Source organism: Callospermophilus lateralis, unplaced genomic scaffold, assembly GCF_048772815.1.
Source record: "Callospermophilus lateralis isolate mCalLat2 unplaced genomic scaffold, mCalLat2.hap1 Scaffold_530, whole genome shotgun sequence".
NCBI lineage: Eukaryota > Metazoa > Chordata > Mammalia > Rodentia > Sciuridae > Callospermophilus > Callospermophilus lateralis.
The window spans coordinates 759755-772161 of NW_027514463.1; the positions used below are offsets into that span (position 1 = coordinate 759755).

Consider the following 12407-nt stretch of genomic DNA (forward strand, 5'->3'; position numbering starts at 1 on the left):
GTTATTCTTTATAATAGGAAAAACAAGACTTTGATTTGACCACAAGTCACCTGTGAACAACTTTAGCATTAAATTTTTATTTTCCAGAAAGTAGTCTATGTGCCTCTTTACTGTCAGAGAACTTCTGTCAGTGAATACTAACTGCTAACAAGACTTTTAATGTGTTTATTGAATTTAAAAGCAGCTTGGGATCTTGATAGGAGCTTTATAAATAATTACTCTAATTATCACATTTCATGGTATTGTTATAAACGCTCAGGTAGTGCCCCTGGTGTGCAGTTAGACACTGTTTCCACACATAGGTGTCAAAATAAGGCAGGTAGAAGGGGAAGTGGCCTCCCCAACTTGCCCAGCAGGTAGGAAGGGATTGGGAGGGAACTCTGGGCAAAGATCCAGGAAAGGCAAAGAAAGTTTCAATGGTAATGGGTGCCCCAAACCAAAGACAGTAACTCTGTCTTCCACAAAATGAGCATCCAGGAATTAAGGAAACAACCCAGCATAAGTCCTAGTACCCTTTATGAGCCATTACCAGCTTTGAAAACCCCAAACTCAAAAGCCTAATGTGAACCCAAAGAGTCCAAGTCCAGAGAGGAAAAATGTACGTAAGCGGCCTAATTACCTAAACTATCTCAGCAAGGTGTCTGTCTCTTCTTATGGTCCAGCAACAGAGAAATCTTAATGACAAAAATGCAGAGTTTTCATCAGAATTTTGTGAGTTAAGATGAATCTCATACTTCCTCTTCTAGTAGAAACTCTCACTTCTGAATGAGATGGATGTTGCAGAGGAATACATCAAACCGTTGGGTGTGGATGTTACTATTTGGGGCAGCGTATAATTTGTGTTGGGCATTGACAAAAGGACCAACCAAGACTAATGTGGCTCCTTTGTTTTTAGACTGTGGATTGAATGTGCACAAGCAGTGTTCCAAGCATGTGCCCAATGACTGCCAACCCGATCTCAAGAGGAACAAGAAAGTGTACTGTTGTGACCTCACCACACTCGTAAAGGCTCACGACACACAGAGGGCTATGGTGGTTGACATATTCATTCGGGAAATTGAAGCAAGAGGTTTGGAAAATACTTTTTGTTGATAATACATTGATTATATTTTTGCAGTTTATTTTCCTGTTGTCAGGGAAACAGACTCACTCTACTATCATTTTTGAGAAAATGAACTAACTGCACACATACAGAAACACATTCACATAGAGGATAAAATAATTCCTACCAACTCTCTCAATTTCCGTTTCCTCAAGCCATGCATGTATGCCTTCAACAAATGTTTACTAAGCATCTACTATGTGCTAGAGATTAAGGATCTGAAAGTCTCCATTCTTGACTTCAAGAAATTCATATTGCAGTGTGGAGAATCAGAAGGGCAAATACCTATTGTGGGTGTCCATATTTAAAGCACCATGGGGGTCACAAAGGATGAGGTTTTCATCATATTTGAGGATAATTAAGAAAGGTTATGGCAGGGAGAGTTTTGAAATAGATCTTAAAGCTGGGCATCATGGCATATGCCTGTAATCCCAGCAGTTAGGAGGCTGAGGATCACAAGTTCCTGGATCACAAATTCAAAGCCAGCCTCAGCAACTTAGTGAAACACTGTCTCAAAATAAAAAAATAAATAAAAAGGACTGGGGATGTAGCTCAGTGGTAAAGCACCCTCAGTTCAATCCCTAGTACCAAATAAAAAGAAAAGATGAAAGGAAGGAAGAAAAGGAGGGAGGGAGGGAAGGATAGGAAAAGGAGGGAGAGATAGATCTTAAAATGTTCTTCTATTAAGTAGTACAGAAATTATTGATCAATACATACATGTACTACCATATAAAATTCACTTCTAATATTGATTCTGTTTATTTCAAAGAAAAGATTTCAAAGATTATAAAGATCTATGTAATGAAAAATCAAGTTGACAAGAAAAACAGTAACATCCCCCCCCCCGCAAAAAATTTCTTTATATTTATGCTAGAGTGATCTTTCCTTTATTTTTGCTTCCTTTGGCCACTATTCAGTATCAAATATTCAGGACATAATGGACCAGGTCTGATTGGGGAGAATTTGTGTTGCTGAATATAATTTGCATAATTGACCAGTGATTGTATTATATTCCGCTACATTGGTATCCATTATTGTGTCCAAATTGCCTTAATATATTCTACAGGTTTCTATTCATTGGACAATGAGTCAATTCTTTCCAAAACAAAGCAGGACATTGTAGCTTGTTATCTCAAGCCTTTTAAAGATAGGAAATGATCCTGCTTCTCCTAAGGATGAAAGCTATAGTCGTACTGAAAACTGGCTCACTTAATCTCAGATTGTGAGAAATGCCTCCTTCCTTTTCACCACTGTGGCTGTTAGAATTCAATTAATGCTTTGGGATCTGGTGAAGGTGTCCCTTGCAAGGGTTGACTAGCCCAAGAGAGGAGAGGCACCCCAACACTGGCAGAGACAAGTGGCCCTGGGTCCTGCTGTATGAAAGGCACTGCAAGTTTAGGGTCAGAGCCTGCAGTCAGGGCAAAGGACAGGAACTTGGCTTCATTGGAGAAGCTGGAATCCTGCTACTTTTCTGAGTAACTTTAGGTATCCAAAGTTCCTATCATGACTGACTTTCAGGGGAGAAAGACCGTGGGGAGAATAGCACTAAGCCTACCCAGTACAATAGAAAGAGTGGCCCAGATTGGAAATTTATTCCAAGAAACTACAATGGGATTGGAGCTGCAGATGATAGAAGCCTTCAGGTACAAGCTGAATCCAGCAGACATCTAGAAGAAATTCACATGACACCTTCCCACCTGCATGACCACCACTACCCACATGAACCTGAGCAAGCCACTTGTCCATTTGAATGTCTGTTTCCTTATCTATAAATTAAGTAGAATCAATTACACTTTATAAGGTGGTTGTGAGGATTATATGAGTTGATACATATAACAGATTTAGTACAGTGCCCAACATACAGGACCTGTGTTACTTCTTGTCACCTTCTCCCAGAATGACCAACCTCTAACTCCACCTCCCAGTCTGCCTGTCTGACCCTATTAGCCCAGGTGTTTCAGTGCTGTCAAGAGATCCTGAATAATAGCGTCTTCAACAAGACAGACATCTGTTTACTTCTCCAGGAACAATCCAGGCCGTGGTCTAGGGCTAGTCAGACAGCTCCCTGGGGGCTGCAACCCAGGCCCTGCACCTGCTGCTCTGTCCTGCTTGGGCATTGCCCTTGTCTTCTCCCCCTAGTTGGCTGCAGTGTCTCATCTGCATTCTAACCAACAGGAAGGGGGAAAGGACAATCTCTTTCCCTTTAAGGTTACAATGCAGAGGCTGTACGAATCGCTTCTGCTCTCTCTGCATTGGCCAGAATTTAATGGACATTGCAGTGAATATTAAAAAAAAAAAGATTCCATGAAAACTGAGAGATGGGAGAACAAATATGAAAAGGACAGCTGGCAGCCTCTGCCATTCTGACAAACTCCAACCCATCCTTCACGACTTCCTTCAAAGATGAGCTCCTCAGTGAGCCCTGCCCAGATTCCTCTCCTGTCAACCTGCAGGATCAGTTGCCCAGCTCTGAGGCAGCACCTGTTCCAACATTAATGAGATAAGTTTTCCTGTGCCATCTAGAACAGGATGGCATCCCGGTTTCTTTCATCTTGTGGGTTAACTCCAGTTGATGAGCAGTGGCAACTGTTACTGAAACAAAAGAGCTGGGATTAACTGAGAACATATGTCAAGGCTGCAGGAGAGGAGAAGGGCCGGTATTTATGCTACATAGTGTTTTTTGTTTCTGATGCAAAGCTAATACAGATTCTTTCATATGGTGTATAGAATATAAAAAGTGTTTACCAAATTAACAAAAACAGGAGCCTATATGTTAGTAATCAAGAGTCTGACAGCCAGGCACAGTGGCACATGACTGTAATCCCAGCAGTTTGGGAGGCTGAGGCAGGAGGATGACAAATTCAAAGCCAGCCTCTGTAACTTAGTGAGGCCCTAAGCAACTCAGCAAGATCCTGTCTCTAAATAAAATATAAAAAATGGCTGTGTATGTGGCTCAGTGGTTAAGTACTCCTGGCTTCAATCCCTATTACCAAAAAAAAAAAAAAGTGTTTGACAAAGGTATATTGCAAGAAGTATACTGCAATGGAAGCTATTTGTTTGCTTATTTTTTCCTATAGTTATAGTTTTGACAGCAGTTAACTTTTGGCATATGAATTCTGAAACCTGGACATACATTTATTTATTTATTTATTTATTTATTTATTTTAAGATACTGGGGATTGAACTCAGGTTCATTAGACCACTGAGCCACATCCTGAACCCTATTTTGTATTTTATTAGAAACAGGGTCTCACTGAGTTGCTTAGGGTCTCATTAAGGTGCTGAGGCTGGCTTTGACTCACGATTCTCCTACCTCAGCCTTCCAAATCACTGGGATTATAGGTGTGCGCAACTGTGCCTGGCTCTGGTCCTCTATTCTTTCTGATACTTTTGATCTGATACATCACCCACTGTGTATATACAAACAGCCTGCATTTTAGAAACTATCTTAACAAATCAATAAACTTGAGGAGTGGAAACCAAGTCTCTTTGACCTAAATACTCAGTGATAACGTTTCCAAAACCAGTAAATGGAATTTTATTTTCCTACATCTGTTTGTATGATCAGTTACCTGAAGGCATAATAATGAAATCAATCATGCTTAGTTATTTAACATATCATCTTACAATTACACATAAAAAAGCCATAAAATTTTAATATCTCCAATAGAATCAGAATAATATGCATTACACACACATAAGTGTGTATATGTATCCAGCACAGTGCCACATACAGCATAACCCATGGAAGAGGTCAGGCTTTCGGCCCGGTTGCTTCCCTTGGTGAAATGGGTGTCCAGCAAAATGATGAACAAAGGAAGTAGGAGACTATGGTTAATGAGAACCTTAAATTTGGGGGTTGCTTTGTAAAGCCAGGCAGGAAGAAGGCCAGATCTCCATTGAGATCCCCAAGCAAAGGGACACAGACTTACATGGAAATGGGACTGGCAAGTCCAAGTTTTGACTCAACAGTTTGTGCCATAGAAGATCACTAATAATATTTGTTCATTTACTCATATTACATAGTGTACATTTAAAATTAGTCTTTTTTTAAGATATTTTGAGACACTGAGATTAAAGTGTGTGTGTCTCCTTCCCTCCCTTTCCCTCCCTCAACCTCCCTCACCCTCCCTTCCCTCCCTCTATCCCTCCCTCTGTCCCTCTCTCCCTGCACTCTACAGGATTAAAGGCAGAAGGCCTTTACAGAGTGTCTGGGTTCACTGAACACATTGAAGATGTCAAGATGGCCTTTGACAGAGGTGAGTTTGTGCTCTCCTGAATGCCATTTTACTTATGCTTAGCACTCTTCTGATGGAACCAGACTCATTCATAGGAACTGAGCTTCAGAACTACTGAGTATTACTCTTCAGGAAGCTGAGCAATGATGCTTTACAAATCTCCCAGTTCTCTCTCTCTCTCTGGGGGAAGTGTGGACAGGTGACCACATGAGGAGGAAGTAAGTTTAACCATTTGAAAGCCAGCCAGTCCACATGGCCCTGGAGCACTCCTCTGCAGGCCCATCTCAGGATTTTTTTCTCTTCTCTCAAAACTCCACAAAAGTTAGCATAGGAATGAGAGTCACCAGCGCTGAAAGAGGGAAGCCAGGGGACGTTTAGGAGGTACCTCCTCTGTTATTTATGATTACAGCATACAGTTCCCAGTGACTATCATCTCTTAGGTCAGACATAGGCCAACCTGGAGAACTTGTTAAAAATGCAGACCACCAGGGCCCACCTTGAGGACTCATGCTGAAATCTGGATGAGCCCAAGTATCTAGATTTCTAATAAACAATCCACATAATCCTGGTACACTCAGTCCGGGCCTGGGGTGCCTACTGGATAGAGTGTGGTCCACAAGGTCTTCCATGATGTGGCCTCCCTATCTGCTGCTCAGGCCAATTTCCGTTCTTCCTCCATATTGGACCTTACATGCCAGCCTCCCTGAAGGACACTTTACATGCCATTACGGAGAAGCACCCAAGCTCACATGTTCTATCCATCTGGAATGTGTGCACGTTTGTCTGGCAAACACCTGTGAATCATGAGTCAAGTCTTCTGTTGTTCACGAAGCCTCTCTGGCCACCCCACGCTGACCTGAGAGCTCTGTTTCCGTCCCCTGCATCACTGTGTGCTCAGGTCTCCAGGAAGCATCCCTTCTTCTTGTAACTGACAAGCTATGAGTTCTCTCTAGCTGGAACTATTTGAAGGGATCATCTCTTTTCTACTTTGATTCACCAGAGCCTAACTGTGTTTGCCCCATGCTAGATTCTCAATAAATGTTTGCTAAATATGTAAATGATGAGATCAATATGGTATATATGGCAGGAAGAAGGTTTTACTATTGTCTCTACATCCAAGAGCTGTTTTGTTTCCAAATTTGCTGAAGCATTTGTTCATTTCATTTTCCACACAAAAGATGTTAATAGTACCATGTGATCAAAACATTTTTTCATGTCTTTATACATGAATTTTTTTTGCATTACAATTCATATTACACATATATACCACAATTTTTTATATCGCTTTATATAAAGTAGGTTGACACCAATTCGTGGCTTCATACATGTACTTTGGATAATGATGTCCATCACATTCCACCATTCGTGCTAATCCCCTGTCTCCTCCCTTCCCCCCCACCCCTCTTCCCTATCTATAATTTCAAAACTTTTTTTTAATCCAAAAAATTTCATAGTCAGTGATAGTTAAAATGGACTGGTATTTACTAATGGTAGAATAAAAAGTAAATATATAAATATATGTATGTGTGTGTCTGTGTGTGTGTGTGTGTGTATATACTGAGAATGATTGTAAAAAGTGCTAAGAAATACAACCTCACCTATACATGAGGTGAGGTTAAAGTTTCCCAGATTGAAGTCCAAGGGGCTAAGTGAGCCTGAAAGAGACAGAAGTAACTGAAGGAATTCAACAATTAGTTCATGTACATGACCTTCAAATCCAAGTTCAAAGAATACTGATGGAGATGTAGTAGAACTGTTCATTGTTGTATCTTTCTTTTATTTTCTTTCTTTGTTTCCTTCCTTCCTTTTATCTCTTTCTTTCTCTCCCTCTCCTCCCTCCCCCCTTCTCTCTTTCTCTCTCTCCCTCCTTTCTGTGCATGCCTTCACTTGGTGAAATACGGTCCTCATCAGGACTTGGATTGCTGGCTGTTTTTCAGATGGGGAAAAGGCAGACATTTCTGCCAACATCTATCCAGACATAAACATCATCACTGGAGCCCTTAAATTGTACTTCAGAGAATTACCCATCCCTGTCATCACGTATGACACCTATTCCAAATTTATAGAAGCAGCAAGTGAGTATTGAGAACTAATTTTTTATTTGTACCAGACTTTCAGTACATTGCTTTCACCCTCAAGAAAATTAAAACTCAGAACTGTTGAAATTATCGCCTGAGCATTTTGCCAAGTGGGCACAACAGTACAGTTGATAGAAAACCAGGCATAGCTCACCAGCTGAGCTGGACCAGCACTAAGCCAAGTCTGTGGGGCAGAAGCCGGGTGCCAGGCAGTTCCGTCTCTCCTAGTCACTCCCTGTATGCTGAGAGCCAGCACAGTCAGGCCCATTCTATTGTTGAAAACCTCAATAGTTTTGTAGTAAAAAAAAAAAATCAGATGTTCTCCAAGGAGAGCCGTATCGATGAGCTCCTTGCATCCTCTAAGCAGAATCACATTGAGAACAGATTAGAGTCACATCCAAGTTTTGCCCATTAATGGTCTTCAAAATTAATAGAAGGCCAAGAATAAACTATGCCAAGTATCATGCTATGACCTTTCACCCATTGGCACTCATCCTTCCTCAGCCACCGTGGCTCATTCCCTGCTTCCCACCAGACCCACTGCCCTCAGGAGAGAGTGGAATGAAAGCAGAGGGAATGTCAGGGGAGTGGCTATGTTTTCCTAGGAACAAGTAATAATGAGAAAAAGGAGAGACATGACACAGAAGTTAAGCCCACTTTGAGGAACATTTTTTTGGTTCGCCTTTTTTTTTTTTTTTAATCTTTAATGGTTGAAAAGTACAGTTTTGTGCTTTTAAATATACTAATGAAATACCTGATAGGAAGAGACAAGGGCAGATTGAGATTCACGCAAGCTGTACTTTCCAGATGAGTTATTGCCCTGCTCCCTCTTAAGACTGTTCCTTCCTGGATTCTGGTGGTCTTAGGCAGGGAAGGCTGGGTACCTTCTACCCCAGGAGGAATGGCAGGAAACCTTTCTTTGACTGTCTGCCAATACTGTTGGAGACCCAGACTCCAGAAGCATGTCCTCTTCCTGGCATGTGTCCAGTATCTACATCCTAACCTGGGCTGCACAACAAAGTAGACCCTGCGAACAGTTTAGTGATAAGTGCCATTAATGCAGGCTGGGTTGGCTGGCCCACCTGCCAATCTACTTGCATTGAAAATGTATTTAGTGGGCTGGGATTGTGGCTCAGTGGTAGAGCGCTCACCTCGCACGTGCGAGACCCTGGGTTTGATCCTCAGCACCACATAAAAATAAAAAAGTGAAATAAAGTTGTTGTGTCCAACTACAACTAAAATATAGAATATTTTTTAAAAAGAAAGAAAATGTATTTAGTGATTGAAGCCTGCCAGGGAGAGACTTACTAGATAATTTCAAGGGCACAACACCAGAAGTGATATAGTTTAGAGTTTGTGTTAGTGAGATCCCCGACAAATCTAGTGTTCAGAAGGGCAACATAGTCTGCACGTGTTCCGCCAGATTATAAGCATTCTCCTGGAATCTGCTCCTGAAGAAGGAGGACAGAATCCACCATCTGGACCACCCACATCATGAATGTTCAACAAGCCTGTGGTACTCAGCCCAGACTTTCTGTAATGAGGCAGGACACAAACTGACTCATTTAAGTGAAATAGTATCTGAAATTACATGACTTTGTTAGACTCTCCCCATTTCTGGATAAAACAAACAAAAGACTTCTTGTTAGCTCTCTGAAAACTTTAATGGTACAATGTAACGCTGCATCATATGGGTTCTATTTGATCTTCACAGAAATCTCCAACGCAGACGAAAGGCTGGAAACTGTCCATGAAGTGCTGATGCTACTGCCTCCTGCTCACTATGAGACCCTGCGGTACCTAATGATCCAACTCAAAAAGTAAGCAGATGCCTCCTCTTACTGATCTGCTCCTGGGGCAGTTAGTGCCTCCGTGATGCACAAAATGAGCAGGTGCTTCTTGAGAGTGGACTGTGCTGCCTCCTGGGGCTAGCCCCACACATGGCCACGAGGGCCTTTGCTCTGGGTCAAGAGCTGTTTCATGTACTTTCCAGGTGTCATTCCTGGGAGGTGGGTACTGCTGGGAGCATTCACTGTCAGAGGCCATGGATGAATTATGGGTTTGTTTGAGCCATCTCAAGGCAGAGGGGTTGCTCTTCTGAGAACTCTCAGTTAAAACCCCCTGATTCAAGACCACTCAGTTTATGCTGACACCCTGCTCATTGGCTCAGAGAGTCATGGGTTCAAAGAAAGCTGCCCGGAAGTAGAGGCAGTGGGCATAACCTGCTAAGCCCCAACCAGGTTGTTTTTGTCGCCTCATCCAGTTTTCCTCAGGAAGTTCTTTACACTGGATCCCATTGGTTCCTACCCATTTAAATAAAGTGTGGGCTCCATTTTGTAGTGAGATCCAGTCTCCATTAGAGCTGGATCATCCAACCATGCCCCCATTTTTCATTTATTTCCATGTCTTGCTTTATTTCTTAAATTTCTCATAACTTTAATATTTCTAATCTGACTCCACCCTCATTCGGGGAAACTGAGTAACATCAGTACACATTGGATTCAACAATGGATTACACAGTGGAAGACATATCAGATTTCTGAATCTTAGAGAAGTTAATCTTAGAGAAGTTCCGCAGACGTGAACCCAGGTTTGAAATCCAGGAAGAACAAACCAGAGCCTACTCTCTGTCTTAACTACTTGTCTACCCTGCCTCCATAGCTGCATCTTGCTCCAACACAAGTCTTGTACATACTTCATCTCATCTTCCACCAACTGCCCACCCTAACCCCTGATGCCTGAACCAGTCTGTCTTCTATCAGAGCACATTTCCAACATGATCTCTTGTTTTTGTTTTTCTGTGTGTCTCCAAGTAAAAAAATGTCCCCAAAACTTAGTGGCTTGAAACCATAAAATTAATTATCTCATAGTCTCTATGGGCCAGGGATCTGGATGTGGTTGAGCTAGGTGCATCTGGTTCAAGGTTCTTAATGAGTTTGCATTTGAACTGTGAGTCAGGCTGCAGTATCATATATGAAGGCTTGATGAGACGAACAGTCACTTCCAAGTCACTCAGCACATTGTTGGCAGGACTCAGTTTCTCAGAGGATTTTAGGCTGAAGGCTCACTTCCTCACTGGATTTTGCTGGAGGTCACCCTCATTTCCTTACCATGTGGGTTTCTCCATAGGCAGCTCACAAAATGCCAACTGACTTCCTTCCAAGCAAGCAAGCAAGCAAGGGCACCCACGGTCTTTTTGTCTTTTTAGAAGTGACATCCCATTGCATTTGCTATATTGTGTTTGTTAGAAGCAAGTGACTAAGTCAAGCCCATACTTCCAGGAGGCAGGGACTCTTGGGGGCTATCTCAGACAGGATCTACCACACACTAAGCTATGTATGTGGAAGCCTTCAGGTGGAGATGTTTGGATGTTTACAGGATATTATAGCCTTTAGTTCCAGACTCTTCCCCTTAAATCTCTCTTTCCTTCCTTGTACATTTATTATGAGATTAACAAGTTGATCTTTGAATATTGGAGGGATCAGTGTGCTTCTATGTGTCTCTCCCTGTTTGTTGAAGATATATGTCAGCTGCCCTTTCTTAGATACAATGAACCAAAAAGTGTATACAGAGTCCAAATTACAGATCCACTCGGTAAGTGAAAAGAAGCAAGCGGAGAATATTGTATAAATTTTTCTGCCTTATAAGACTTTTGCTCAGATCCAAGGTGATCAGAGACAGTAACATAAAGTTCAGAAGATTGCCGGGGGGGCGACGAACTACTTGTGTAGATTGATGCAGCAGGAATGGAAGCCGTTTATTCTAGAATAAGAGCGGTATTTATACATTTTACACAGCCTATCTAATTAGCATAAAATAGATACAGCAGTCAACCAATAAGGAATCTCCACACTTAATGGCTCGCTTTTGTTACTCCCCAAACCACTCCCTCTGGCATTTGGCCAGGCGCCATCCAGACTTGTTTACAGACTCTAACATTTCTCTGGCAAAATAACAGGTGCCAATCTGACTTGTTTACAGACCTTAACAGAAGATTCCTATTTTGATGAGTTTACTGAATGTAAGAGTATAAATAATTTTTGGATATGTAATAGATTATGAGTGCCACATCTGACTTTTAGCTGCAACTTGTTTCTTTCATTTCAATTAATATCATAATTAATTATATGATAATAACACTTTGTAAAGCAAAATGTCTCTATCAGGAAGAATGCTGGCATCTCCCAGCTGAACTGTAAATGTCAATAATTTCAGGGTTTTATTGTGATGGGTTTGCTAAACATTTTATTTGATCAGGTATAGTACTTAACCTCATAGGGCGATGTGAGTATTTTGATCCTCTAGCATGTCCTCATTCCTACTTTCTTCTTAGCTTTGCTGCATGAAAATGATCCAAACTGAGTTGACTTCCTAAAATAATATTAAGTGGCTAATCCTAATGATCTCTCAGGGAATAGTCAGAAAGGGATACCCTCCAGTACAAAACCTAAACACATTTTAATTATCATTTGCTCTGCCTTGAAGAACCTTCTTTTTAGATATATGATGAACAGTCTAAAGCCTAAATTCCTGAAAGCAAGAATCTGGGAGATAGTGATTCTATTGCATTACGAAGGAAGGAAGCCAACTTTGGCATTTGAATTTCATTCCTAAAGGCTCTGCTATTTTTATTTGTATGTCAAATGATGATTTTCAATTCCAATGATAATTAGTGCTCCAGACCTCATTCTGTTGGAACTAGAAATAATGCCCACCACCTTCCAGCTTGGCCACCTCCCAGGAGTTCCACTGTCCCATGATAATGGCCTGGCTACATTCTACAAGCAAGCATTCTCCTGTGGCACCAGCCCTCCCAGAAGACAGGAACTGCACTTAGCTTCCCATTCTGCAGCTTACAGGCCAATAGGAAGCAACAAGGAAAAAGACTTCCATAGATGACCCATAGGCCAGTTGGTAATCCTCTGCCCCTCCAAACCAATATTCCTTAAATGACAGTTTCATATTTATTTAGTGAGAAGGGCTGATTTT

The 12407-nt window shown here is 41.5% G+C and overlaps 1 protein-coding gene across 8 annotated transcripts in view; it reads left to right on the forward strand.

The window, feature by feature from the left end:
* Window positions 1-12407, forward strand: part of LOC143389277 (beta-chimaerin) — a 103952-nt gene that overhangs the window by 91123 nt on the left and 422 nt on the right. For 3 of the 8 annotated variants that reach the window (XM_076842436.1, XM_076842435.1, XM_076842437.1), the window contains 4 exons: window positions 896-1069; window positions 5284-5361; window positions 7278-7415; window positions 9133-9238. In XM_076842436.1, coding sequence (XP_076698551.1) covers window positions 896-1069; window positions 5284-5361; window positions 7278-7415; window positions 9133-9238 — 496 coding nt within the window. The remainder of the gene's footprint in view (window positions 1-895; window positions 1070-5283; window positions 5362-7277; window positions 7416-9132; window positions 9239-12407) is intronic. The other 5 variants (XM_076842438.1, XM_076842442.1, XM_076842439.1 and 2 more) reach the window with 4 other exon arrangements.